Source organism: Aethalodelphis obliquidens, unplaced genomic scaffold (assembly GCF_003676395.1).
Source record: "Aethalodelphis obliquidens isolate GAN/ISIS:26980383/991018 unplaced genomic scaffold, ASM367639v1 scaffold8, whole genome shotgun sequence".
Taxonomy (NCBI): Eukaryota; Metazoa; Chordata; class Mammalia; order Artiodactyla; family Delphinidae; genus Aethalodelphis; species Aethalodelphis obliquidens.
In genome coordinates, this window is record NW_020837952.1 from 4,798,182 (window position 1) to 4,824,836 (window position 26,655).

Genomic DNA, 26,655 nt, shown 5'->3' on the forward strand with positions numbered 1-26,655 from the left:
ACCAGCAGAGGCAGCAGCCGGAGCAGCCGCAGCCTGCGCCCTCTCCCGCCCGCCCGCCCTCCGCCCGCCCGCCCGCCCTCCGCCGCCCTCCACCCGCCCCGGGGTCTCTTTCCCCCTTCCTCCTCCTCCTCCTCCCCCCCCCCCTTCCTCCTCCGCCCGCCCGCGGGGCCCCCCTCGCCTTCCCGCCCGCCCCTATTGTTCCGCCCCCGGCCTCCCGCCCTTCCCCTTCCCGCCCGCTCCCCTTTTCCCCTCAGTCGCCTCGCGCCTGCAGGTAAGCTTCAAGATTCTCCCTCCGCCCGCGGCTATAGCTCTATTTCTATTCTTGCCATCTTTCTTAGCGGTCTCCGGTCCTCGTCACGAGCCCCGACCTCGCGTAGTCCCGCGTGAGCGCCTACCTCCTCACTCTGCTTGGCCGGCCATTCACGCGAGGCCCTGGCTCCGGCGAGGCCTAGTAGGCCTCGCGAAAGGCCTTCCCCCTCCCCCCCTCCCCCCCCCCCCCGCTTTTTCCCGGTGGCGGCTGCGCAGGAGTCAAGGAGGGCGCGCGCGCGGTAGGGGGGGGCGGCGGTGGATTTGTTGGTTGAGGCGGGTGAGGGGAGGCGATGGCCGGCTTGCTGGCCGGGCGGGTGAGCGCGGCTCCCCGCGGGGGTCAGGCGCTGGCGCAGCCACACGAGGAGGCGCTACTAGTCCGGCTCCTCCCCCTGGATCGCAGCGCCCCCCCCCGACCGAACCGTTTATTTTTTTTCCTGTCTTTTCTAGTGGAGGGATAGGGGGTGCATTTTTTGAGTGGAAAATGCTTGGATGACCAAGGGGAGGGGGGCTGTGGAGTTAAAGAAAGGGTAGACGGGCTCCCAGTTACCGAGTTATGCAGGACGTTCTCTCGAGGTAACGAATTTTGAAATTACAAAATGCCGCTATAGACCCAGACCGAGCTATTTATAGGAGAAGGGGTAATGGACTGCAGGATTAACAGCTGGATTCCTGGGATTGGGTACACTGACGTTGACCTAGTCAGGAGACAAGTATGACAGGGATTTCTTGGATGATTTGGAGTTGGAAATGCACCTTTGTTCCTTACCTCAAGAAATGGCTTCAAATAGGTTTTCAATTTTCTTGCCCTTTCGAACTTGCATTTATTGTGGTATTTGTAACGTGCTTCCTATTATGTGAATGGGGATAAGGAATTAAACTGCCAAATTTTTACCACGTCTTACTGAAAAAAGAAAGTTTTCTGCACAGACTTAACTCTCTCTCCCCGTTCCCCTCCTCACCCCTAGCACTATTGTTTTTCCTTGAGTGAAAAGTGTTGAATTCTGGGATTTTGCCAGTAATTAATTATATTCTGGAAGTGGGGGAATGAAGTGCTTTGGGGATGCCTCAGTCACCTCAGTCACTTACTTGAGGTAGCCATAGGGCAGCTTGCCATATACAGAATGGTTTGGCAGCCACTTAAACACTTTAAATACTTAGGATATGGGTTTTGTGTTAGAGCAAAGTTAAAACGGTGGCTGGTTTTGTGAAGGGGGAAGACTGGGTGTAGGTGAGAGATCACTGATGTTGTTTTGAAGGGATGGGTACTAAAAATGTCACTGGAGAAATTTCACAACTTTGGGAAGAACCACTCTTAGGGCCTAAAGAGGTGTTGTAGGCTAAGGTATATCCAAAAACATTCTTTCTACACGTAGTCAATTATTCTAAAGCAGAAATGTTAGGAACATTTCTTCAGAGGATACGTGGGGAAAGGGCCTCAGTAGGAAAGGCTCGTTACTGCTGTTGTTTAAAACAACTACACAATAAATTTTTAGCAGTACCAGTTTTAATTTCGATTGTTTCCTTTGGAAGAAAATTTAAGATTTAATAGATTTGAATGAAGACTTGAGTGGTAACAGAGGTTAACACAGAAGCAAGGAAAATTTTCAGATCTTGAGTGACTATCAAGCTAGGTTGGGAAAAGAGGACTCAGGCTGCACTTAATGTATTGAGTCATTTCCCAAAGGGGAATATGGAACCCAGCCTGCAATAGAAGGCATTTCAGATGCTTTTTCAATGAGGTTTTTGATGTAAATCTTTTAAAAATTATTTGGTGGCATCTATTGACATTCAGAATTTTAATGTGAGATGCCTCTTACCAATTTCTTTACCTAGAAATTGCTGCCAGTAAGAACGTTTACATGTGTCCTCTCTAGCTTTCAACCCAAGAAGCTTCCTAACAGGGAAGCGAAAGGTCGTTGCCCTAAGTGTAGTTGATTAGTTTGAGGTTTGCCCTCATGATTTCCAGGTGTTTCTGTATTCTCTTGAAGCTTATTCTGCTGAAGGACAACTGGTGCACGTTCAGCAGTTCCCTTAGAACCATTGCCAATTGAAGGAATCTTTCACATCCTGAGAGTCAGCGGAAACCATACCGTTAATGAGAGCAGACTGGAAAGTTGCCTTCCATACTCTGTAACAGAACCTGAGCTGTTAATGCAGTTGTGCTGGATGTATATAAGCCTGCCAACTGATAGACTGTCATTTAAGGAAAAGAGTTCATTAGAAAACATTGATAATGGTTAAAGTAAATTTCTGTTGTTTTCCTACTCTGATTTTCGTCATGTTTTCATTTCAGTTTTTGACTTTCACCCCCACCAGTGACCAAAGACTTGACCACTCAAAGTCCAGCTCCTCAGAACACTGCTCGACATGGACACCGGTGTGATTGAAGGTGGATTAAATGTCACTCTCACCATCCGGCTACTTATGCATGGAAAGGTATGCACCAGCTTGGGAAATTGGGTCATAGTAACTGCTAGGGGAGGGGCCAGGAAGAGAGGGCATGGATCTCGGAGCTCATCAGATTAGCACTGTGGGGTGTCTGGCTTTAGAACTCTTCTCTAGCGGAGTAGATGAGAGTGTAGTGGGAAAACGAACAGACTTTACTAGGAAGCGCCACTGAGCAGGAAAGGCTTAACCAGAGGCTAGAGCCAAAGACTGTCTCATACCTGGATGATAAGTTTTTCTCATGGATGTTGCTATAGCTTGTGATAGGTAGATTTCCCCTGCCCAAACAATTTTGGGGTAACTTTAAGGTGGGGTGATATATTTGGTATTTTAAAAAAGGATTTATATTAAAGATAGCATTTAATTACTCCATTATTTCTTCACAGTTGTTTGATAGCTTTGCTTATATTTTGAGCAAAGAAAATAATAAGCCTGTCCATTCCTTTTCCCAATAAATCTTAGTTTTTCCATTGCTTTGGACTGTTAAAAATTACTTTTTGTGATAATGAACGCTTCAGATTTCCTCATATTTGACACTAATTTTCTCCATTGCAGGAAGTTGGCAGTATCATCGGGAAGGTAAGACATCACTTCAACTCTAATTACTATTTAGTCAGTCTGCGTTTAAATAGCAGTTGGAACTCACTCTTGACTTTTCCTCTTACAGAAAGGAGAATCAGTTAAGAAGATGCGTGAGGAGGTGAGTTATTGCGGATGGGGGGGTTAAGGGACTGTTAACTTGGGAAGTAAAAAACCTTTAAAACAAAAGCAAAAAAAAATTTAATGAGAGATTAGAAGGGGGAATTTTTTTTTTTGGCCGTGCGGCATGTGGGATCTTAGTTCTCCGACCGGAGATCAAACCTGCGCCTGCTTCAGTGAAAGTGCAGAGTCTTAACCACTGGACCGCCAGGGAAGTCCCAGAAGGGAGGAGATCTTTTTCTCTCTCTCTCTTTTTTTTTTAGATTTATTTATTTTATCTTTGGCTGGGTTGGGTCTTCGTTGCGACGAGCCGGGGGCCACTCTGTTGCGGTGCACGGGCCTCTCATTGTGGTGGCTTCTCTTGTTGCGGAGCACAGGCTCCAGGCAGGTGGGCCCCAGCAGCTGTGACACGCGGGCTCAGCAGTTCTGGCTCACGGGCTCGAGCCGCAGGCCCAGTAGTTGTGGCATACGGGCTCAGCTGCTCCACGGCATGTGGGATCCACCTGGACCAGGGCTCGAACCCGTGTCCCGTGCATTGGCAGGCAGATTCTTAACTACTGTGCCACCAGGGAAGCCTGAGGGGGAGATCTTAATAGGAAAAGCTTGTATTTTTCTGGCGCAGTTATTTGTAATGACAAATAGTATGCTGGGAAATGTAATTTTAGGAAGTCTCAGGTCATTCAAGACTTAAAGCAGCTTCTGTAGTTTATGTTTGAGAACAAATATGGAGCACTATTTGAAGTGATGTCGATATTGCCTTGTGTCAGAATCATGTATACAGGCAGTTTCTTGCCCATCTTATTTAGGAGGGATTATATATTTGTGTGTGTGTGTGCGCGCGCGCGCACGCGCTCAGATCTTTTTCTCTTTAACCTTTTGGCTCTGTTTCCTATCCAGAGTGGTGCACGTATCAACATCTCAGAAGGGAATTGTCCTGAGAGGATTATCACTTTGGCTGGACCCACTAATGCCATCTTCAAAGCCTTTGCTATGATCATTGACAAACTGGAAGAGGTTTGTTGTTCCCTGCCCCTCGTTCTTTATTTTGTGCTTCTAGGTAGTTTAATGATTTCTAAGGGCTTTTAAAATTCAAGGACAGACTAGATCATAAAACTCCGTAAATGGGTTCTTTGCTCCCATTCATCATCCCCCAAATTGGACCATTTGTAATTAAAAAAAGATGTCACTTTAATCGGTAGAAAAATACAATTGTCCCTTGAACAACATGAGTGTGAAGTGTGCAGGTCTACTTGTACTTGATTTTTTTTTTTTTTTTAATAAATACGTACTACACAACACGTATTGTAGAACTACGCAATCAGAGGTTGCTTGAATCTGTGGATGCAGAACTGCGGATAAGTTAAGTTATACATGGACTTCTGACTGGGGTGGGGTGTCGGCACCCCTAACCCCCAACTGTAGTTTGAGTGCTCACTTTGGCAGCACATAAACTACAATTGGAATGATACAGAGAAGATTGGCGTGGCCTCTGTGTAAGGATGACACGCACATTTGTGAAGCATTCCCTATTTTCCAGTTATAAAATAAGTAATGGGAGGTTAACTTTGTTTGGTGGCAAACGGTTATTACACTTACTGTGTTGATCATCTTGTAATGTATTTAAATGTCAAATCACTATGTTGTACATCTGAAACCTAAATAGTGTATATTGACTATACTTGAATAAAAGAGCCCCCAGAAAAACCCCCAAATAGTTTGACTATTATCAGGGACTCTAAAAAATGTGTGAAAAACCAGCATGTTTTATTTCTTAACCAGCAGTTTTGAAGGTATGCCACCACTGTGTTGGTAATTATGTCCCCTAATTCATAGTTGAGTGGACTAAATTAACATGCTTTTGTTAGGAGCCCTTCTGAACACTAATATATTCCATAAATACAGGTATCTCCCAACCCTGGATGCAGTTATATATTTAAAAAAAAAATCTGGTAACTGTGTCTGTACTATACTTGAGCTATACTTGAAGGGAGGGAATGCGTTTTATAAGTGATCAGAAGCAAAATATCAATACCAGAGATTTTCTGACTGAAGGAAGTTTTTTTAGTAATTAACTGGTTTCAACCTTAAAATGCTGAACAACCATTGCCCTAGGTCCAGTCTTCAGCTTCCTCCCACTTCTGCAGTAATAGTGCTAATCATGCAATTGACATTGCAGGCAGAGGAGAGCTTCGGGGCTGCTGCTTGATGCCTTAATGGTGCCTGAAATCTTATCCTTGCCAAGATCAGAAATGTTATCCTTTGATCTGCAAGACCCTGCTAATCCAGAGCTTGTAGCTTTAAAAAAGTTCAGAAAATCTAGCGACTTCCCTGGTGGTCCAGTGGCTAAGACTCCGAGCTCCCAGCGCCGGGGGACCAGGTTCAATCCCTGATCAGGGAACTAGATCCCACATGCTGCACCAGAGAGCCTGCGTGCCACAACTAAGACCCGGTGCAGCCAAATAAATATATTTTTAAAAAATTCAGAAAATCTATTCATGCTTTCAACAAATAAGAAGCATGTTCTTGACTTTAGGGGCTTATGTTTGAGGAGTTCCCAGGTCTAGCTACTACATAGAGATTAGGCTAAAACCATTTAATTCTCAGAAGGCTAAACTTAACTAGTTTAAAGCCATGACTTTCAGATGCAGCATATTGTAACTGGAAAGACTATGGGCTTTGGAACCAATACAGTCCTTCAGTTTAAAATCTACAGCATTTTAGATGTGATTGGGGTAGGTACTCAGCCTCAATTTCATTATCTGTACAATGGTACTATTACCAAGAAATTAAGACAAGGATAAATGGAAGTACAGTATTTAATCTTTATGTAGTTTTCTAAGAGAACAGAATTGGTTACTTGAATTTGTTTTGTTTTTTGGTTTTTTTTTTGCGGTACACGGGCCTCTCACTGTTGTGGCCTCTCCCCATTGCGGAGCACAGGCTCCGGACGCGCAGGCCCAGCGGCCATGGCTCACAGGCCCAGCCGCTCCGCCGCATGTGGGATCTTCCCGGACCGGGTCACGAACCCATGTCCCCTGCATCGGCAGGCGGACTCTCAACCACTGCACCACCAGGGAAGCCAGGTTACTTGAATTTGGATTGCATTGTTTTATCTCTTAATATTTAATTTTGTCTTCTACTGAGAAAACTCTTTAATTATCAAAGTAAGTTTTCTCTCTACCAAGAACACTTCCGGTGTGAAGGAAAATATATTTAGGGCTAAACCTGAGGACGTTTGTAGGCCATTTTATCTTTTCAGAAATAGGGTTTTGGGGGGAGGCAATATTTGAACCTTTGTTGATGCAGATTGTGACATAATATGTCCCTTGTAAGGTTCTTTCATGGCAGTTATGGGTTCCCAGGGATCTGTTTAAACTTTTATATTCTGATGTTTTGACTAATTTCTTGTTGTAGGACATCAGCAGCTCTATGACCAATAGCACAGCTGCCAGTAGACCCCCAGTCACTCTGAGGCTGGTGGTCCCTGCTAGTCAGTGTGGCTCTCTCATTGGGAAAGGTGGTTGCAAGATCAAGGAAATACGTGAGGTTGGTAACTTGTGCTCATTTTCTTTTTGAAATGTAAATTATTCTAAATATGCTTCTTCTGTTAGCCTTTACTATGTCTAGGAAAAGTTTGTGTTCATTGAGATGAAGATTTTTATTAAAGTAATAGTCCTAGAAGACTGTAATTTGCTTGATATATGTGTATATATATATTTTATATTCCATATATTTTAACAACAATAAATCAGAAAAGTTAACCAGAATTTCCACCTATTGCATATGACCCATTGGCAACTTTTCCATGAGACTACGTTATCTTTTTTTTATGTTTAAAGAGCTTTCAATTTGATCGATAATATCAAGTATTTTTCTTGGCCAAATCCCTAAATAGCAAGGGGGAAAATGAAGGTGTATTGGGATGTAGTTGTAATTCTCCCTTTTAAATTATGGAAGTTACATGAAATTATGGAAGCTTTTAATTATATCTGGGAGTTATTGAATTGGATGTTGGAATGAAATTTGAATGGCTCCTAAAGGAAAAGTAATTGTAGTTTTTGGGAGCCTTTTGTACATGCCATGTGAGCAGGGATTTTGATTTTGTTCATTGATGTATTCCAAGTACCTGGGGTGGTACCTGGCACATATAGCATGGGCTTGATACAAACATTTGTTAAATAAGAGAATGAAAGGTGGGTGATATTTGTGGGTATTTTGTTTGATGGCCTACAGAGCTGTCATTAGCTGAGAGGAAACTGTCTAGAGGGACCCTTTTCTTGAGACCAGGTTAAATTTACGCTGTTATTCAGCCTTATTTTCAGCTTTCAGAGGATAATTTATAACTGATTAAACAGTCTTATCTGGAATAAGGGAAGAGTGGGAAGGGAGGATAAAAAGGGTAAGATAGGAGATGGGATAAGTGTCTACTGAGCTTTAGATTCTTAAGATTTCTGCTGGGAGATACTGAAGAGTATGAGCTGTTTTTTCTGATTTTTAAATTTTTTTTACCCCCAAAGAGTACAGGGGCTCAGGTCCAGGTGGCAGGGGATATGCTCCCCAACTCAACTGAGCGGGCCATCACTATTGCTGGCATTCCGCAGTCCATCATTGAGTGTGTGAAACAGATCTGCGTGGTCATGTTGGAGGTAAGCCCTCAGGCTCATGCTGATAATGGGGGGAGGGTGATTTAGGGAGACAGACTGATCTATATTTAGTAAGACTAGAATTAGGTGAGGCTGTTAGAAGCCTTCAGTGGGGGTGGGGAAGAGGTTCCCTGAGTTCATATTTTCCTTCCCCCAGCTTTGACTTTTCTTATAGTGCAAGCAAAAATAGAAACTAAGCAGTGGTGATCATTTGGTTTACAGTGATTTTAGCAGAGTTGGTAGGGGAAGATTCACTACTAGGAATGAGTGGACAAAAGATGTATCTGGGTTCCTGAGAAGCTAAGTTAAATTGCCTTTCAGATTACAATATTTTAGCTACATGCAACTTTGATATATTCTTTAAATTAATTTCTGATGAGGCAGGATTATATTCAGAATGCTGTATATATAAAAAAAAATGTATCCATAATGGTGTTTCTGAATGACTTACGAGGTTCTGGTGGATGCTATTCAATTAACAAGAATAGCAAAATTAAGGGGAATTAAACCTTTTTAGAATTGTCATAGGGAGTTGGTCCCCTATTGGTGAGAAAGGAAAGTAGAATTTTCAAGTAGAGTTTAGGAAAATATTGATTGAGCCTTTGAACTATTTATGGACAGTCCTAAGTGCAACATTTGGGAGTTTTATTTCCTATTTTGTCTTTATTTCCTATTCAGGCCAAAATGTAGGATCTTAATTACCAACTCAAACGTACATATGTACACATACAGGTTTTTCGTGTTAATTAGACTTATTTGAACACATGGAAATAATGCCTAAATTATTACAGGGGAATCTGCCTTGATGAGAATTAGTGTGAGCTCTGTAGTCCACGGACCATCTTACTGCTTTAAAGGCAAATAACTGCAGATGATTTGAGATTAGATGTAGCCAGAGACAACGTTGGTAGGTGAGGGAATGGAAATAATACAGTTTTTAATTTAACTGACCTGTGTGAGCTTAAGCCACACAGCTGAAGCAGCTTTGAAACCTTATCTCTTTTTGTTTTTTTCCCCTCTGACTCTCTCCCAGTCCCCCCCGAAGGGCGTGACCATCCCGTACCGGCCCAAGCCGTCCAGTTCTCCAGTCATCTTTGCAGGTGGTCAGGTAAGAAATTTTTTATTGGTGGGCTAAGGTGAACAAGGATTATGTTTGAAATGTCAAAACTTTGCCAGCAGCACACCAGGCCACTCTGCATGCTTGCTGAAACCTGTACTCTGGCCATAATTTGACCTGCTTTCAGTTTTATTTATTTTTTGTACTGGAGAAAGCTATGAATGCTATCTTATTTAATTTTTAGCAGGCAATGGGAGTTTTGTAGGCACTCGGAAGAGGTAATTTACTTAGTAATTTAAGGTGGGTTGGGTTAGAAGAACGGGTTAAATTGCCTTGGTGTCACTACTTCTTTCCCTACCCCACCCCATCCCATGTTTTTTCATGTGTGGGGTGTTCTTTAGAGGTCTGAATAAAGGTAGCAAAGAGTTGGACCTCTGAAAGAGATTCTTGGATGGTGGTCTCAAATTGGGGGTCCTGAAATTGAGTGTCCTACAAACTTCCCCTTCTCCCCACCTCACCTCCCCTACTCCTACCCCTTCACTCCCAAACTCCAGTGTGTTGTCCCCGGGCTCTTAACCTCATAAACACTGGTTTGAACCCACATGGCATAACAAATCAGCTGGGGTAAGGGTTCAGTGTCTAAGAATAGAAGGGGGAGAGCATGTTGGGTCTGTGACCTTTGGTGTTAGAGTAAGAACACCAAAGCACCTCTTTGGCCTCTCCTCCTTCACCCACCTAAACTCTGGATCCTTGGCACGTGGTTTATTCTGAATTTAGATTTTTATGACAAAGGGCACTGATTAGCACCATGGTTTTATGCTTTTTGGTTAGTATTTGAGGAGTAGGTAGGTTTTTAAAATATTGAGGTTCAGGCTGAAATAGTGACCTTGATTTTGGTAGCTGCCTAAACAAGTATAGTGCTCAAAGTGCCTTTTCGTACATGGGGCTGACCTGTTAAAAGCACAGATATTCAACTAGTTCCATCTTATATTTGAACTGGAGAAGCACTTAAAGTCCATCTCATTCATATTCTATTGAGTTGTCATAAAACTGAATAAGTTTTGGGGGACTTAGTTTGTCTTGTAGTTCTGGAAGCGTTCACAAGAAATTAATCATCTCATAGTTTAGTACCTTGCTTTTAACACTAGCCTTGTACAAACTGGTTTGGTCAAAGGGCTCTCCATGAGTCTGGATAGTTAGGCAGGATAAACAGGCCCAGAGTCAGTGTAGCAGGGAGGTTTAGTTCTAGGCGTTTTCCCTTCTACCCTGGAACTACAAGTTCCTACTCTTCTGGATTCTTCCACTCCCACTTGGGATTATCTAGAGTCCATACTGCACAGCAGCAGTCCTCTCCATTTACAAGTCTTCCTTCATTTCCCTTTCCTTCCCTCCCCTTCCCACCCACCCCTTCTTACCTCTTTGCTTTCCTTCCCTCCCTTCCCTTTATTCAATTGACCACCCTCTAAAAACTTGCAGCTTCTTCTTCCGTGAGTGGCCCTGTCTTGGATTATTCCCATGGGCCTTTTTAAATGGACCAGTTCATGCAGTGTCCACAGATGGACCTGTGTCTTTTGTTCCTCTGTGACAAAGTGGGCTCTGTAGGGGTTCAATTTAATCGCACACTGACCAGGAGCTGGCATCAGCTCTGTTGCCCCACCCCTTCATTCTGACTGAAAATAGCCCAATTGTGCAGTGTGAAATCTGCCACCATAGGTAACTTTTTTTTTTTAATTCACTGATTGCAGCTCGTTTCAAATTGTGTTGTGAGCTCCTTTTTAAAGGAAAAGAAAAAATTAAACAACTTTTTTTGTGTGAATTTCATGCTGGTGACAAGGTGCCGGATTGACAGCCCTGGAGACTGAAATCCTCTATTTATCCACAGGACAGGTACAGCACAGGCAGCGACAGTGCGAGCTTTCCCCACACCACCCCGTCCATGTGCCTCAACCCTGACCTGGAGGGACCACCTCTAGAGGTGAGAGGGGATGTTCAGTCTCCAAGGCTCACTCAATCCTTCCGCCTCAGCCGAGACTGCCAACACGCGGGGGGCCAGTGGCGCTGGTGATTTTTGTGCTGTGGACACCACCTGTCCACGGGGACCTGGACTGACCCCCCCACCTCATTTCACACAGGCTGCGTAGCCCACCAGATGGTAACACCAACTCTCTTTTTTTTTTCCTTTTTTTTCCTTTTTTTGTTCAACCCCTTTTCCCTGTCTCCTACTCCTCCTACCCCATTTTCACCTTCCCACCCCAACCTGGGTGCACTTTTGGGGGTACTGGCCACTGTGATGTGAGAAGCCTCACATCCTGTGAACCAGCTGCTCCTTCCTTCCCCTCCCTTCCCGATTCTCCTTGTCCCCACCCCATTGCCCTGAAGACCCAGCTCCCTTTTCGGGAGGTTATGGTGTGGGGGGAGGAGGGTGTAGTGGGAGCTGCAAGTGCCTTTTATGGAGGGGAGGTGGGAGAAGGCAGGACTTAGAACACAGTGATTTTTTTGTGTGTGTATGTTCCTATGGTCAGCTCCCTAGTGCTAGGGACCCAACTAGCTTCCAGTGCACTTAAGGTCTTTAGGCAGATGTAGAGAAAAATAAGATAGGAAAAGGGAAGTGTTTCAAAACATGCCATGTAGGTTTGTGCAGATAAAAATCATTCATGTCACCATGATTGGTAGAAGGGTTGGGGTGGCTGAGGAAAGACCGTTTTCCTTCTAGGCTATCTTGTACACAGGGAGAAGGAAGGGGGCTCGGGCAGTCGAGGCATTGTTTAATCCCACTTCCCACGTTTTCATTAAGAAACAGATGTGTTATTTTGTCTTTGATTGCAGGGAACATGGCTCCCTTTATAGGCATCCCGGAATAAGCCATCATATTAGGGTTTAAAGAAGGCCAACAGGTCTGACTGTATTTGTGAGATACCATCTACTGCCTCAACCCCTGGCCTCCCTATTCTCTAGTTCAACTCTGGCTTCCTGGCTAGTTGAAATCTGTCTTTTTCCCCCCACTGGGTGGCTGTCCGTGATTGGTTTTTAATAGGAACTGTTTTCCTCCTTTTGTAGGCCTATACCATTCAAGGACAGTATGCCATTCCACAGCCAGATGTAAGTTTTGTTTTCACTTCTTGTTTTGAAAAGTTCCTTCTCCCGTCCAAAATTGTCTCTTTTCTCCATGTAGGCAGGAGTGAGTTGGGTCTTAAACATTTGCAGTATTGTTTTCCTCACAAGGTGAACTCCATATTTTGGCCCTTAAATAATCTTTAATCAGGACATAGTAGCACCTTGTTTTTGCCATTTAATCCCTGGAAATTATAATCTGGCAGATTATTAGATTCTGCTTTCTCCCATGTTCCAGATTACTCTAAAAGAGAAATGTTCCACGGTATACTGTCATTTGTTATCCCAGGGCACAGTTTAAATTGACAGTGGGCTGTGCATCTCTGCTTGGAGTCCTTTCCATGGCGGGGGATGGGAGGTGGGAGGTTGGCTTTGCCCTTCTTCTGTACTCCTCAGTCTGAGGTGACAATTTAAAAAGCATCTGGAGGGGTGGGGAAAAGGGGTTTATTTACACAGGGAGGGATAGGAAGCTGAATATTTGGGAATTCAACTCAATAAAACCTTCTTTGTCACTAAAAACTCCAACTTAAAAAGTGCTGGTATTTAGACTTCAAGGGCATTTCTTTCTGCACTTATCCTCTATCCTTACTAACTCTTTCAGGTGCTGAGCTTTAGATTTGGGAAGTTAAGATTGGCTCTTGGTTAGTGATAGCCCCCAGAAGGGGAAGTAGACTTGAAGAGGGATGGTTTTACAACAGCCAGGACAGTTTATATAGATGAAGAAAAATAGCTGTAGAAATCATGGGGTGGGGGTGTGCTAAACCCAGTTTGGTTTCACCTTAATCTCTCTCCTCCTTGCAGTTTCCCTGCCCCCTCATCTCCTTCCCTCCTCCCAGTACTGACAGAACCCTGCATGGTGTGTTTTCCCTAGCACCACTGCACAGTTTGTTTTCCTAGCCTGTCTGTGCTTGTCCCTGGGGCAACTGTTGCAATGGCTGCAAACACCTTCATTAAATAGCCCACAGGGGGATGGTTGTCAGGCGGGTGCTGCTGCTTGTCTTTTCACACACCCCAAATGCGCTCATTCTCTTTGTACTGATACCCTTTCTATTTCTAACCCTTACCTTCTTGTTGTGCCCATCCCCAGGATGGTGATACCAGCCCCATATCTTACCCTCTGTCATAGTTTGAGTAGTAGCCAACTTTGGGGATCAGGAGCTCTGCATTTTCAAATTTGAATGTGCTTGAGCCCTGACTGTTTTGCTCTTCTAATGCCAGCCTCTTCTGTTTCCTTCCTGCAGTTGACCAAGCTGCACCAGTTGGCAATGCAACAGTCTCATTTTCCCATGACGCATGGCAACACCGGATTCAGTGGTATGGATACCTCAGTGTTTATTTCTGTAAGGTGTAGTACAAGACAGAGGCCAGCCCCAAGGTCTCAGTTTGACATCTGTTTAAAACAAACTTCATTACCCAGCATCCTGCTGGTTTAAACTTGCCTGTTTTCTATGGCTAAACCAAAGGAGGTAATGTGTTTGTTAACTTGGTTTTCATTTGGGGTGAGTTATTCTAAAAGAGAAAAAAGACCCTGGAAGGTTTGGGGTGAGGTCTGGGGATGCTTGTCAGGCAAAGGGTAGGCTGATATTTCTTCTAACCCATCTTCGCTGCTGCCCCTTTGATCTGATTGGCACCCCCTTTCTCTCCACCAGCTGTTCATAGACCTGGGTAGAAACAATCCATTTGTGCCAAATTGTGTAGTGGTTTTTGTTTTTGTTTTGTTTTGTTTTGTTTTTTTGGGCTTTTTTTATATATATATAAGGAATAACTTGTCCGATAGGGTTAGGATGAGACCACCAAACTCATTTTCACTTGTATCTTAACAGGCATTGAATCCAGCTCTCCAGAGGTGAAAGGCTATTGGGGTAATGATTAAAAAAAAAATCTGTAGTATTCTACTGTTATATTAATAAACTGGTGGGAGTCTTGTTTCACTGCCCATGACATACCAGCAGAACATGCACATGGCAGAAAGGAGCTGAGAGAGCAAAGCGGGGGTGGGCCTGGTATCCCTGAGGGTCCCTTGATGGATCTGGCCTACCCCCTTCTAAAAATGCTGAGTTTTAGCAGCCACAGCTGAGAGCAAGACTAGACTTGTGAGTTAGCCAGCTGGTCTGGTCTAGTCCAGGTGTCAGATGGGTATGGGTGTTTGCTGATAGGAGTTTTTTTTCTTTTTCTTTGGAAAACAAAACCCAGAACAAATTATTGAGCAAAAGACAGGGAATAAATCTGGAGAAATGAACTTCCCACACCTTACTGCCATCTCATTCTCACTGACCTTCAAGTGTAGGTTAGGGGTAAGGGTGTGTTAGGAGGGTGTTAATCTGATATAGGTATATTTAAAGCAACTCTGCATGTGTGCCAAAAGTCCATGGTACCCAATAACAGGCATGATATTGGCGCTGGTGATAGCATCAGGTGAGATAAAATTGGAACACAACAGCAGGAAATCCAACCAGAAAAGGGGAGAAGTGCAGAAGTACTTGTTTAGATTTTGGTCCTGAGAATTGAGGATACCACATTCCCTTGCCCCTTGCTTCCATCCCCTTACACCCTAATAGGCTGGGCTTTGCAGGAAGTGTCATGAAATCAGCCTCTTCTGTGTGTACAGAGGAACCTTTCCAGCATTATTTCTACACCCCTCTCCCCCTCTTTCCTCCTTGGAGGCTTCCAAGTTAGTGATGAATCCCAACAGCCAATGCTGGGTTTCCAGTTCGTTTTCCTTCTGTTAGGTTAATGTACAAATCAGTGGGAGTTTGTATGCTGTGCATTGAACTTCTTTGCTCTCTTCTGTCTTTTAGCAGGTTTGGATGCATCTGCTCAGACTACTTCTCATGAACTCACCATTCCAAACGATGTAAGTATATGGTTGGGTTGCATGGGATGAAAATAAGAGAATTGGTTTTAAAGAATAGAGGTCTTTTCAACGGCATCATGCCACTCTTACGAAAATGGGGTTGTAGACACCAAATTAAATTCTTAAAACTACATAAAATCTCAAGTAAAAACTGATGGAGGAAATTGATGAGCCAGAAAGAAGCTTTTTGTCTCAAATAGAAATTCCCATTTGCCTTTGTTTTTTGTAGAACCTGAAGCCTTATCCCTAATTCAGTGGTCCTTGGATGTTCTGTCTGTACTATCCCAACGTGGTAGTCACTAACCACGTGTAGCTGTTGAGAATAATAATTCAATTTCTCAATCTTATTGGCCACACTTCATGTGTTTAGTTATCACGTTATTAGTGTCTACAGTATTGGACAGTGCAAATGTTGGCCAATTTTTTACTTTTTCCCAAGGCAAAAGCATTAGAAATTAGCCAGAATTCTTGTCACGATGGTGAAGTAGGAATCATGGCAGGATGAGTTATGGCATCTTTTTTACCAAAAACAGAATATACTTTTATCTTTATCCCTATCTCTGGTTAGCTAGGTTTATCATCATGTTTGCTCTGCTTTATTTTGTCTTTGGAGTTAGTACTCTGAGGAAGTGAGCTAATGCTCCTAGGAGTCATTCAGCTTAGAGTTGGCCCTGACCTGTAGTGATCAGACAGAAGAATAGGGCAAGAGTTGAGATATAATCTATAACTCAATTTTTAAAATCAGGAGTATATGAGTAGAATGTGTAGGATACAGATAGTTTCCATTGTCCTGTTTGTGGACCCAAGCTATAGAAGCCTGAGGAGTGGGGTGGAATTCTTGGACCTAACCATGCAACTCTTAATTTGGTATGCCTTGTTGTTTTTCTCCCTTAAGTTGATTGGCTGCATAATCGGGCGTCAAGGCGCCAAAATCAATGAGATCCGTCAGATGTCTGGGGCGCAGATCAAAATTGCGAACCCAGTGGAAGGATCTACTGATAGGCAGGTTACCATCACTGGATCTGCTGCCAGCATTAGCCTGGCTCAATATCTAATCAATGTCAGGTAAGTGTTCCCTATCTTTCGTGTTATTCATGCCAGCATAAGTAATGTATGTGTTGGGGGAAGTTACACTGTTAATGTAAAGTGTGGGATTCTTTGAGGGATGGAAATGGGAAGGGTAGAGATGGCAAAAGAAAAAGTTTAAAGTCTAGCTCTAGTTTTCACCCATCCTTAGTGTAGCAGAAAAAGAAACCAGTTTGTAATAAGTTTGCATGGGGTTGGGGGACGGGGAATAGATTGTTTGCATTTGACTTTTTGATGGTTTTGGGAGTGGAAGGTATGGAGCATGTCTTCACCAGTAGGACTGCTCTGGGTGGAGCACCGACTTAAAACCAAATGTGGGTCTTGCTGTAGATGTCATATAGACTAATACTTTACTAATGGGGTTTAGGCTCCAAAGCACCCTTAATTGAAATAAGGATAATGAAGTTATGTGACAGCAAGACAGTTTCTTGGAGGCAGTCATTACCGTTTATTCTGAAAACATCCATTTTTCTCAAGTTGCCAGTGTGTGCCATTGTTCAGAGCTTGTGGAAAAGGAGAGGTACAGGTATTGGATGTTTCAGAAATGCTTAGTATTTTCTTTTCCCCCACAGTCTCATCTCATCTCTTAATGACTTTCTGAGATTTTACTTTTTTTATCCAAACGTAGCTAATGTTAATACACACAGTTGTAGCAGGACTATTCACAGTCCAATGGGTATCCTACAAGGCATTTATATTACTTGCTTTCTCAGCACATGTGCTTAAGTCATGTTCTTAATTGCTTACTAACATCTTAAACCAGTGTTAGCAGCTCATTCCCCAAGGGACTTAGCTATCCCTTTTATGTAGACTTTTACCTAGTTGTTATTTACCTCTGTCACAGTCTCTGTTGTGCATAAAAATTTCATGGGTTCCTGAATCTAGTGCAAGGGAAAGGAATTCGTAAGTATGGGATCTATTTTTTGCCATGCTTATGCAGATCATGTATTTATTCCATGGTCTTTTATCCCCTGGTTAAGAATTCATCAGATCCCCAGTAGTGGTTCTGACTTTTGCCTATGTCTTTTGATGCCTTGAGGTATTTTCTAGTCTTTATGTAGAAAAGACTGTCCTCTGTCTAGATCTGCTTTCTTCTTCAGCTACCAAGATGTCAAATTCTTACTGTTCAGACTGAAATGGTAGTTAATTCTGAGACTGTTTGCAAAGGTTTGTTTCCTTGTTTCTAATGGGGGTGGTGGGTTGTTAAGAGGAAAGAATCGTGTTCTTGGAAGCTGGAAACCAAGCGATTTTTCTTCTGCTTGGGTAGACCTGCCCTCAATGTTGTCAGATAGTGCTTCCACGTAACCTGCTTGCCTGACCCCTGTACTAGGTCAGTGGCTAAGTTGTAAGGAAGCAGAACGTGGTCCACCTTTGTTTCCTGATTTTAGTCACTCTTTTCAGGATCATCCTTTTTAATGAAACTGTCCAAGCTATGGATTTGGGTCAAAACTTTTCAAAGCTTCATTTAACACCAAGCAAGGACTATGTGTGCACGCAGCTAACTCTTCACTTTCTCATATTGGCCCAGTTTGAACGCAGAAAGCAAACTGGTTTTATTAATACTAGGTAAAGAAAGAGTTCTCTGTTTTCAGTAATGGACCCTGAGCATTTCTACTGATTTTGGCACCTTTTTTATGGATTGCAACTGTCCTTGGATTTAGGTAAACAAAATGGAGTCTTGAGAGGAGCCTCCCTGCCTTTGAAGAATTCATCTTTAGCCGTAGGATGTCCAACAGACTTCAGCAAATGCCTGCAGTTCTGCCATAGACACATGCAGGCATTTGGGAGCTACAGGTCATTACTGTGATTTAGAGCTTATTTTAGGAGTAGCAGTGGTAGTTTTACTTTATTAAACTGAACTTTTCAGCAGTGCTTAAAGTTTCTCTCCCCCAGTTTTCTAAGGTCTATATGAGAAGTACAGTCAGTTAAAAACAAAGGGCCTTTTTTTCTCTCCCACCCCTTCACCAGAAATGAGGCTTTATTTTATCTATGCTTCTGTTCTCAGCATTTTTCATTGAAAATGCTACAATCTTTGAAGTCTGAAATGAGTGACCTACTTTAGGCTCTTGTCCCTTTCCATCCTGATATATTTGGTTAGTTTGCTGTGGCGGTAGAAGCAAATTTTAATATCAGTTACAGAAAAAACAATTAAAAATTCTGTGCATTAGTATCCCAAAGCTGCTCAAGTGATTGGTGGGTGAAACATTTGTTCTTGTTTGGAGGTGGATGGGTACTCTTTCATTTTCTGCTTGAAATCGTTCTTTTCTGCCTTCTGGGTTGGATCAGTGTGTCAGGTAATATGGAAGTGTGTGATTTTTCTCAGTCTGTCAGCTTTTTCTTCACCATAGCAGTTTTAAATAGCATTGTGGAATGGAATTTGGCAAAGTATACATTTTTAGAGGGTGGGACACAGAATAAAAGACAGCTTGTCATAAGTTGATATTAAGTCTTCCTAATTGGCAACCAGAGGCACTTACTGATAACTGAAGCGGATTTTGTCCTGTACTTTTCCCTTTTGTGCTCTTCCCTTCCACCCACCCTTTTTTTTTTTGTTCCTTTTTTTCCTCTGTTACAGTTTAGAAAACGCTAAACCCTCCTCCCAGGCAGCCTCCGTCACGATCCCTGATCACCTCAGCATCAACCTCTCTCAACCCTCCACCCCTTCTTCTTCTTCTTCCTCCTCCACCACCACCCCCTCGCTCGCCACAGCGGGGACCTCCGACGCACCCTCCAGCCTCCCCAACCCTCTTCCGACCGCCCCTTGTGTCTCCAGTCTGCTTGGCATGAAACCCATCCCTCTCCTGGCTCTAAATGTTGTGTCTGCTGCTAAGGGTGCCGGGGCTTCAGCTACCACCACCACCACCTCTGCTGTGCCATGTGTAACTAACAAACTGAAAAGCGAGAAACAGAGATTCTCTCCCTACTGATTGCATATATCTTGGGGCACCCCCTCAAGTATTTTTTGGTTTTGTTTTTGTTTTCCCTTTGTTAACATTGGTGAGAACCAAACTATTGTGAGCTTGTGACCGTTTCCTTTTTACTGTTTTGGGGGATAACAGGGTGGGGGCAGGGGCAATGGTAAACTGTTTAGGTTTAGGCCGTTTCTGCTTGAGTGCCTGTTTCAGAGTCTGACTTGTTGAATTCTTATCTAGAGCCACAGTTCTTGCTCTTCTTTCTCATTCTGTTACATTTTGTAGCTTTATTCTGCCTTGCAATATAACAATGTTTTAGGCTCTGTGTTAATGAATAAAAGCTTCTCCATTAACCTTTTTTTTTTTTTTTTTCATGGTTATCAGCCAGCCTTCTTGGCCAGATTTGTGTTTCTAGCTGTAATAAAGTTGCCACAGTAAGAACCTTAGTTGACTGTGCTGTGAAGGAAAGAAGTTATTTCTTTACCCAGAATGGGGAGGCAAGTTGGGGAAAGTCTAATAAAGTTTGCCGGCTTCTGTCTGCATTCCTCTGAACTAGTATTACCCCTCTCCCTGTGACATTGGATAAATCTTGAACAACCAGTGGGTGACATTGCCTCAGATTTGGCAGGATTCTGTCCAGTTATCCTAAGTCAACCCTGATTATTCAACCAGGTCCCTTTACCCTTCTATTCCCTGCCTACCTTTGTCTCCCCACCAACCCCATCATAATTAGAGGATTAAAGACCTAGATTTGGAAGGGACCTTTAAGATCAACTGTAACTCATTGATTCACTTTATCAGATTAAAGAAATAGATGCTCTGGGAGACTTTAAATTTGCAGATCACATGAGTGAGTAGTCAGGACTAGCAATTTGTGCTTTACGTTTACTCAGTCTTCTAAGATTGTGCTTGATCTCCCTGAAGCCTCATTCTTTTTCGTATCCCAAGATCTTTCTCCATAAAAGAGTAGAAATGCCGTAGGTAAAATGGTGGAAGGGCTCTGATAGTTTCCACCCAGCCTGAATGCATATTGCCAGGGTAATGAAAGTATGATGCTCTTCCCAGGGACTTAGAAAACCAGTGTGGAGATTTCTTTCCTGGTGACCTTTTCCCATATCCCCTTTGGCTTACATTGTTTAAAAAACAAACAACAACAGAAAACCTAATTATATTGCAATATATTAACTTCTGGTTTCGTGGTCCCTCAATCTCTCATTGGGGCTGTGAATTAGTGTTACACGTCCCAAGTCTGCCTGAAGGACTAGGGGGGCAAATTTCATTGTCCAGATAGGGTTTTTCTTGTTGGTTGCTAGATGCTCCTTTATCATGTGGTCCAGCTTTCCTTAGTAAGCTCTTTTTATATCTTGCTGATACCATCTCCCCCAGAAACCTGGTTTTTATTTTATCTAGTTCTTGATTTTAGAAGGCCTCTTTACCTAATGAGTACTCCCTAAAGGATTGCTTGGAAGGAAGTCAGATGTTTTAAGGGCTGACCAAAATCACCACATCCAAAGGTACTTCTTGGTGCTCGATTTCTTAGTAGCTTACAGCTCCCCCATGTGGTCCGTCTATTCTGGAGTCCTTAACACAGTATTTCTGGTTGGGTTTTCCCTTCTCCTTGCCCCCTCTCCCTGCCACCCCCAATTCCTGCCCAGGCTGTGTATAAATTCTGGACTGTTCTTTTTGGTGCCAGAGTGCCACCACCTTCTTATGTGAACTTAGTTTTTTTTAGGTCCTAGATCTAAACTGTTTGCAGCAGCTCCTTTCCTCAACCTTCAGTTCCCACTAAACTCCTTGATTCAGGGTCTGTTGTTCACGTTGCTCTAAATCATCCCATTTTGAGGTTGGCAAGAATCTACCCCCTTTAAGAACTATTTTCCTTTATGCTGAGGTCACAGTAGCATTTCTGACTTGAAACTAAATGCAGTTTGTAGTTGAAGGACCTATTACCTGCCCTTCCCCCACCCCCTCTGCCCCTGCCTTCCTGGCCAGTTTTTGGATTTGCGTTATTCTGGAAGAGATGCACATGCTGTCTTGACACGATTGCCAGTAAATTTTAAATCTTTATGAAATAAAGTTATAAACTCAGGCTTCCCTGCTGGTCCAGTGGTTAAAACTCCACGTTTCCACTGCAGGGGTGTGGGTTCGATCCCCGGTTGGGGAAGTTCTGCATGCCACGAGGTACAGCCAAAAAAAAAAAAAAGTTATAAACTGAGACTGGGTCTTACACATTTAGTTCTGTTCAAAATGGGAGCTAAGTCCTGCTGGCTACCTAATATCAGTGAAGCAGGCTGATAGCCGAACATCTAAAGACCTTTCCTTCAAAGCCCAAAATTGGATTCCAGGACCTCAAATAGTCTATTTGAAACAGGCATTGTAGCCAGGTATATTTGGATGGAGAATTTGGCTTAACAGGACCACAAATTGGGGAGCTTCTAGAGTGCGCTAGGGAGTTGCTGAAAACATTGTTTTGACTTCCACTTAGTCTTGAAAACTAGGCCTAAAAACTATAGGTTGGGTATAATTTTTGACCCATACTTAACACTTGCTGCTCCCTCTTTAACATGCCTTAGTGTTTAAAAACTCAAGCATCTCTTAATAGTAATAGTCTTCACATTGATGGAGAGACCTGGGACTGTTCTATTAGTAGCTTGGGAGAAACTAAAAAATAAGCTGGGCAGTAAAGAAAGTGTCTGTATATTGCGACCCTCTAAGGCTTTTGTGTGTGTGTGTGTGGGGGGGTGTATTTTCAGAGAGTGCTTAACATCTCCCACAAAGATTGTATAGAGCATAGTTTGAGGGATACCCACAATTAATAACCAAGGTCCTCAATTTCCCTTGGTTGTGAGGTAACTTGCCTCAGGAAGCTTGGATTGCAGGGGTTATAGGACCATGGTACTGATTAATCCAAAAAGTCTTTAAAATGTCTCCCTTGATAACTGAAGCAGATTATGTACTTCTTCACATCTCATCAGCCAGGCTAAAAGTTTTGGAGGTGAGGTACTGCTGGGCACTCAGAAAACTAACTTCGAGTTTTTTTTTGTGTGTGTGTTACAGGCTTTCCTCGGAGACGGGTGGCATGGGGAGCAGCTAGAACAATGCAGATTCATCCATAATCCCTTTCTGCTGTTCACCACCACCCATGATCCATCTGTGTAGTTTCTGAACAGTCAGCGATTCCAGGTTTTAAATAGTTTGTAAATTTTCAGTTTCTACACACTTTATCCACTCGTGATTTTTTAATTAAAGCGTTTTAATTCCTTTCTCTGTTCAGCTGTTAATGCTGAGATCCATATTTAGTTTTATAAGCTTCTCCCTGTTTTTTTTTTGTTTTGTTTTGGTTTTTTTTTTGGGTTTTTTTTGGCTCATGAAATTTTTTTGTTTGTCATGGAAATGTAAGAGTGGAATATTAATACATTTCAGTTTAGTTCTGTAATGTCAGGAATTTTTCAAAAAAATTAAAAGATGGACTGGAGCTTTTTCTTTGTGAATAGAAACTGGATGCCACAGTGATTTCATGTGGGTTTTGTTCCTGGTGTCTTGCTGTTATTTTTGCACCTTTTATCCGTCAAAGGACACGGACCCTGCTTGGGTTTTGAATGTAAGCCTTTATTCCGTTGAAGATGTTTTCTTCTGTTTTACCACTCCCATCTTTTTCTGTAGCCCTTGAGCCTGCATTGCAGAGTGACCTTAATAGATATAGCAAGCTGGCTGTGTGCCCTTGGTCCAAAAGATGGGGGGTTATATTTTCCTAAGATTTGTCTGCAAAGTGTAAGCAAGCACTTCAACTGGGTGGGTGGGGAGGGGTGCACATGCATACACATGGAAGCAGCTGAATGTGTGTCTCACTGGGGTTCAGGTTGCTGGGAATGCCTATACTCTTGTCCAGACTTAAAACTGTAGTCTCCTGTTTTTAAAAAGAATGGGTGTTTTATGGGTCCTACTAGAATCCTTTATAAAGACAGACCTGTTCCTATTTATGTAGATTTTTACAAGGTTGGGGCTGTAAGTGATGTTCAGTTTGTTAGTGAGAAAAGCATAAAAAGGAGGAAGTCACTCAGAGTCCTCAGATAACATCTGGAGCCCAAGGCTCCTACTTAGCCATGCAGGCTACCCCATTCAGTCACCAAGAAAACCCTCAACAGCTTGCCTGCATGGAGTGGTTATATTTCAAGGTTTTTTCACAGGGGTTACAATGTGACAGTCCCCACCCCAATCAGGCACCAAGATAAAAGCAGGGACTTAAAACAACACCCCAGTTCTTCAGCCTGAGCCATCACATGCTTTCACAATCTCCTGGCCTCCCCCTAGTCCCTAAGCCAGCGCTTGGGCAGAGAGATGGAGGGACAAAGAAATTACATTGCCACCTGAGAAACCTCAGAGGGGAGGACCCAGCCTTAGCCTCCCTCCTCCCAAGTGCAAAATGTGTAAACAGAGTAAACGGAAAACAAAAAAGTGCACTCTAAATGGCTCCCTTTCCTGCTCCTCATAGTTTGGGCAGAAAGAATAGAGAGGAAACTAGGCAAGTTTGGCTTTTCTGTCGCCTCACCACTTGCTGAACGTATTGGAGTGAAGCAGGAAGGGGCCAGTTTGCCCTTACCCATATCTCTAGGGCAGTACTTGTCTTTCATTTCCACAGCTGCCAGTGTCCCTAGAGTTTATCAGGTGACTTGGTCAGGGGTCAGTCTCCCTTGAGCCAGACTTAGGCTGGGATAGCCCTGTCTTTGTTGATTATGTGGCGCATATATATTACTTATATAAATATTTCTCTATGTACAAGGATAAGAGTGGCTTTCATGGAGGGAGGGAGGCTGGGGGCCGCAAGGCTTCACCACTGTTGGCATTTTCCAGTTCAGTGCTGTCACAGTCTGAGTCCTCAGAGTTGGGAGGGCCCTGTGAAGAAGAGCAGAAAGGCAGTGATGTGCGGCTCAGCATCTCTTGGCAAATAGATTCCTTCAGGATCCTTCACTGTGGTCTTTGTAGTTGCAGGTTTAGAGGTTTTACTGTCTCCCGATTTCAGTTGCTCAGGCCATTCTCCAAGGCACCAGACTTCTAGTTTCAGGATTCCTCCCTGGCTGCAATTTATAGGTACTGTGCACGCAACCTCGCTAGGTACTCTAGATCTCCCAAATTCTACCACGTGGATATTTGCTCTTTAGTACGGGAGGAAACAGCTTCAGATAGAGTGACACAGGGGCGAAGTACCTATCTTTCTGGCCTCTGCATCTGTCTCCCCAGCAGCTCTCAAATGACTGGACATCTGCTCCCTGTCCAGTACCTGGTTGCGACTCACCTGCTCCCCTCTGAGTAGGTTGTGGTGTGGGATGGGCAAGGAGCTGGGTTCCCGGCCAGTAACCACCTCTGAGGAAGGTGGGTCCAGTGGGATTTCTGAGCCCTGGGAGCACATGTCATCAGACCGCTCATCTGGCCGCTCATCAGTGTTCGTACTGCCAACTTCAGGTGTGCCACTGGGGGAAGGCTCACTAGCTGTGCCCTCCTCCCCATCTGACGGATTCTCTGAGCTGAAGGTAGATAGCGACTGGCGCATGTTCAGGCCCTGAGACCACCTGTATGTTGGGCAGACCAGGATTATAGCTTGACTACACCTTGCAGTTCAGAAAGCAAAGAATGCCATTATCTCCTGATTGCATCACTCACCTCTGGCTTGAGGTCAGCTCTACTTCACTGTCCACCTCTCCTTCCTCTTCCTCTGATGAGATTCCACGTTTCTGCAGGAGAGATGAGCAGACTGTGGTCAAAGGGGGACGAGGTCATCAAGGACCCAGGATAAGGAAACATGGTTTTAAAGGGTTAAGTTGGGAATGGCTTAAGATCAAGAACCTAACGTGGGAGGTAAATTAAGGACTTGCACCGCACCCCATGGAGAAGAAGGAAAGGGGAAGAGCTCAGGAACCATTCCATACTTTACCTGACTTCGGGTGACAGCGGCCCTGTACAGCAGTGCAGCTGGGGTCAAGTGCTGGGACCCAGCCCGGCTTCCTCCCCGTCCCGCCGTCCCTTCCCTTCCAGTTCCCAGCAGCCCTACACCGTCACCAGGCCCTACTGGTGGAGGTGGCTCCCCTTTGGCTCCCCCTGGTGAATCCGGGCTGGTAGAGCCGGGTGCCGAGCCCTCACTTGGCGGGGTGTCACCCCGGGCTGGAGGTGGTGAGCCAGGGTCCCCAGCTCCCCCTGTAGCCCCCCGGCCCCGGGCTCCCAATGCCGCTGACAGCAGGTCGGGGGACGATGAAGACATCTTTCGGAGCAGGAGGTCATGGTGGAGCCCACGGAGGGCTGGAGGGCAGGCTTCCCAGGCTGAGGGTCCCCCTCCTAGCCCCACTGGGCTTCCTGGTCCCCCAGGTTCATGGGGTGGAACAACTGCACGAAGCCCGGGCAGGTCCCCGCAGCTGCCCTTGGCGCTGGCCTTGCGGTGACGGGTCTTGCCACGGCGACTCCGTCCTGGTGAGGGGGGGCCCTTAGCACACCCAGGAAGCCCCACCCCACTCAGGGCTGCATCTAGCTTGGGTAGCAAAGACTCAGTCTTGAGGATATCTGGCCTGGTGGGAGAGGGAAAGTGCAAGTTGGAGATTAACAAATTTATCACATGAAAGCACTCCCTAACCTCAGGCAGTACAAGGCACCTCTCTCCCATCTCAGTATCCGTCTTCCTGGCATCCTTGAGCCCTACTCCTGCCTCTCCAGCATCCCCCTTGCCATTCACAAGCGATGGCACTTGTAAACTCTGGTGCTACCTTTTGCTGTGGGGTGACAGCTTCTGTGGGACATTCCTCTTCTTGATGAGCTTCTCCATTGTGTTCCCGTGCAGGAGGCCTCGGGAAGGGTGTGACTTCAGCAGACCTGGGCACCTCCGCTCTAAAGCTTGCTCCCTCCTAAAGACAAAACACGTTAGCTGGGCGTGGGACCAGGAATGGGGGCCGAGGCTCAGTAGGATCTCCAAGTCAAGCACAGCTCCAGGAAGATGGGATTTGGTGTATGAGGGTGTGTGTGATTACCTGAGTAGCTCCCGTTCCTTCAGCTCCAGCTGCAACATGAGGGCATTAAGTTCCATGTACAGGTTGTTGGCTCTCTCCAGCTTCCGCTCATAGTGTTCCCTGATGTCCAAGGCGTGTCTGAAATGGGCAGAAGGGTCCCCGAGGTGAGCTGGCTTCACCTGGTGCCATAGTTTATCCCAGTCTCTGGGAACTAGTCTGCAGGCCCTGCTATTGGTGAAATCACCTTCCCAAAACACACACCTGAGCTCCTCCCGTCTCCGCATCACCAGCTCTTCTTCTAGGCGGTGCAGACAGGTCCCTTCTGACTTAATTTTTTCAAAATGCAGCTTTACCTCTTCACGCCACTCTGCCTGGGGGTGGAGAGAAAATTAGGGGTGAGACCTGTAGAAAGCCTTCGCAGGTGCCTGCACTGCTGCACACTGTGTGTGTTGGAGCAGACAGGAGTGGGGCACAGGATCAATCAAGACCAGGTCTCAGTCCTTCAAGAGCTAATCTGTCCATCCCCAGCCACCCTTCTTCCCAGCCTCCC

The 26,655-nt window shown here is 44.5% G+C and overlaps 2 protein-coding genes and 1 non-coding gene across 29 annotated transcripts in view; 2 read left to right on the forward strand and 1 right to left on the reverse strand.

Moving 5' to 3' along the window:
• The window catches only part of PCBP2 (poly(rC) binding protein 2), a 27,071-nt gene continuing 416 nt past the window's right edge, over window positions 1-26,655 (forward strand). Inside the window, exons 1-15 of one of the 21 annotated variants that reach the window (XM_027106458.1) lie at window positions 130-271; window positions 2,603-2,745; window positions 3,310-3,333; window positions 3,422-3,454; window positions 4,351-4,467; window positions 6,868-6,999; window positions 7,971-8,099; window positions 9,118-9,204; window positions 11,036-11,128; window positions 12,211-12,252; window positions 13,506-13,578; window positions 14,088-14,126; window positions 15,063-15,118; window positions 16,014-16,183; window positions 18,780-19,208. In XM_027106458.1, coding sequence (XP_026962259.1) covers window positions 2,677-2,745; window positions 3,310-3,333; window positions 3,422-3,454; window positions 4,351-4,467; window positions 6,868-6,999; window positions 7,971-8,099; window positions 9,118-9,204; window positions 11,036-11,128; window positions 12,211-12,252; window positions 13,506-13,578; window positions 14,088-14,126; window positions 15,063-15,118; window positions 16,014-16,183; window positions 18,780-19,131 — 1,416 coding nt within the window. In that variant the 5' untranslated portion in view covers window positions 130-271; window positions 2,603-2,676 and the 3' untranslated portion in view covers window positions 19,132-19,208. Of the gene's footprint in view, window positions 272-2,602; window positions 2,746-3,309; window positions 3,334-3,421; window positions 3,455-4,350; window positions 4,468-6,867; window positions 7,000-7,970; window positions 8,100-9,117; window positions 9,205-11,035; window positions 11,129-12,210; window positions 12,253-13,505; window positions 13,579-14,087; window positions 14,127-15,062; window positions 15,119-16,013; window positions 16,184-18,779; window positions 19,209-22,173; window positions 22,630-26,655 lie in introns of those variants that run through there. The other 20 variants (XM_027106460.1, XM_027106461.1, XM_027106469.1 and 17 more) reach the window with 20 other exon arrangements.
• On the forward strand, window positions 4,881-4,987 carry LOC113621385 (U6 spliceosomal RNA). Its single transcript, XR_003433170.1, has one exon. It is a non-coding gene; the product is annotated as a U6 spliceosomal RNA (small nuclear RNA).
• Window positions 23,265-26,655, reverse strand: part of MAP3K12 (mitogen-activated protein kinase kinase kinase 12) — a 15,482-nt gene continuing 12,091 nt past the window's right edge. For 3 of the 7 annotated variants that reach the window (XM_027106446.1, XM_027106444.1, XM_027106448.1), the window contains 6 exons: window positions 26,367-26,476; window positions 26,127-26,243; window positions 25,866-26,003; window positions 25,046-25,670; window positions 24,775-24,845; window positions 23,305-24,683 (listed from right to left, as the gene is read on the reverse strand). In XM_027106446.1, coding sequence (XP_026962247.1) covers window positions 24,293-24,683; window positions 24,775-24,845; window positions 25,046-25,670; window positions 25,866-26,003; window positions 26,127-26,243; window positions 26,367-26,476 — 1,452 coding nt within the window. In that variant the 3' untranslated portion in view covers window positions 23,305-24,292. Of the gene's footprint in view, window positions 24,684-24,774; window positions 24,846-25,045; window positions 25,671-25,865; window positions 26,004-26,126; window positions 26,244-26,366; window positions 26,477-26,655 lie in introns of all 7 variants that reach the window. The other 4 variants (XM_027106450.1, XM_027106449.1, XM_027106447.1 and 1 more) reach the window with 2 other exon arrangements.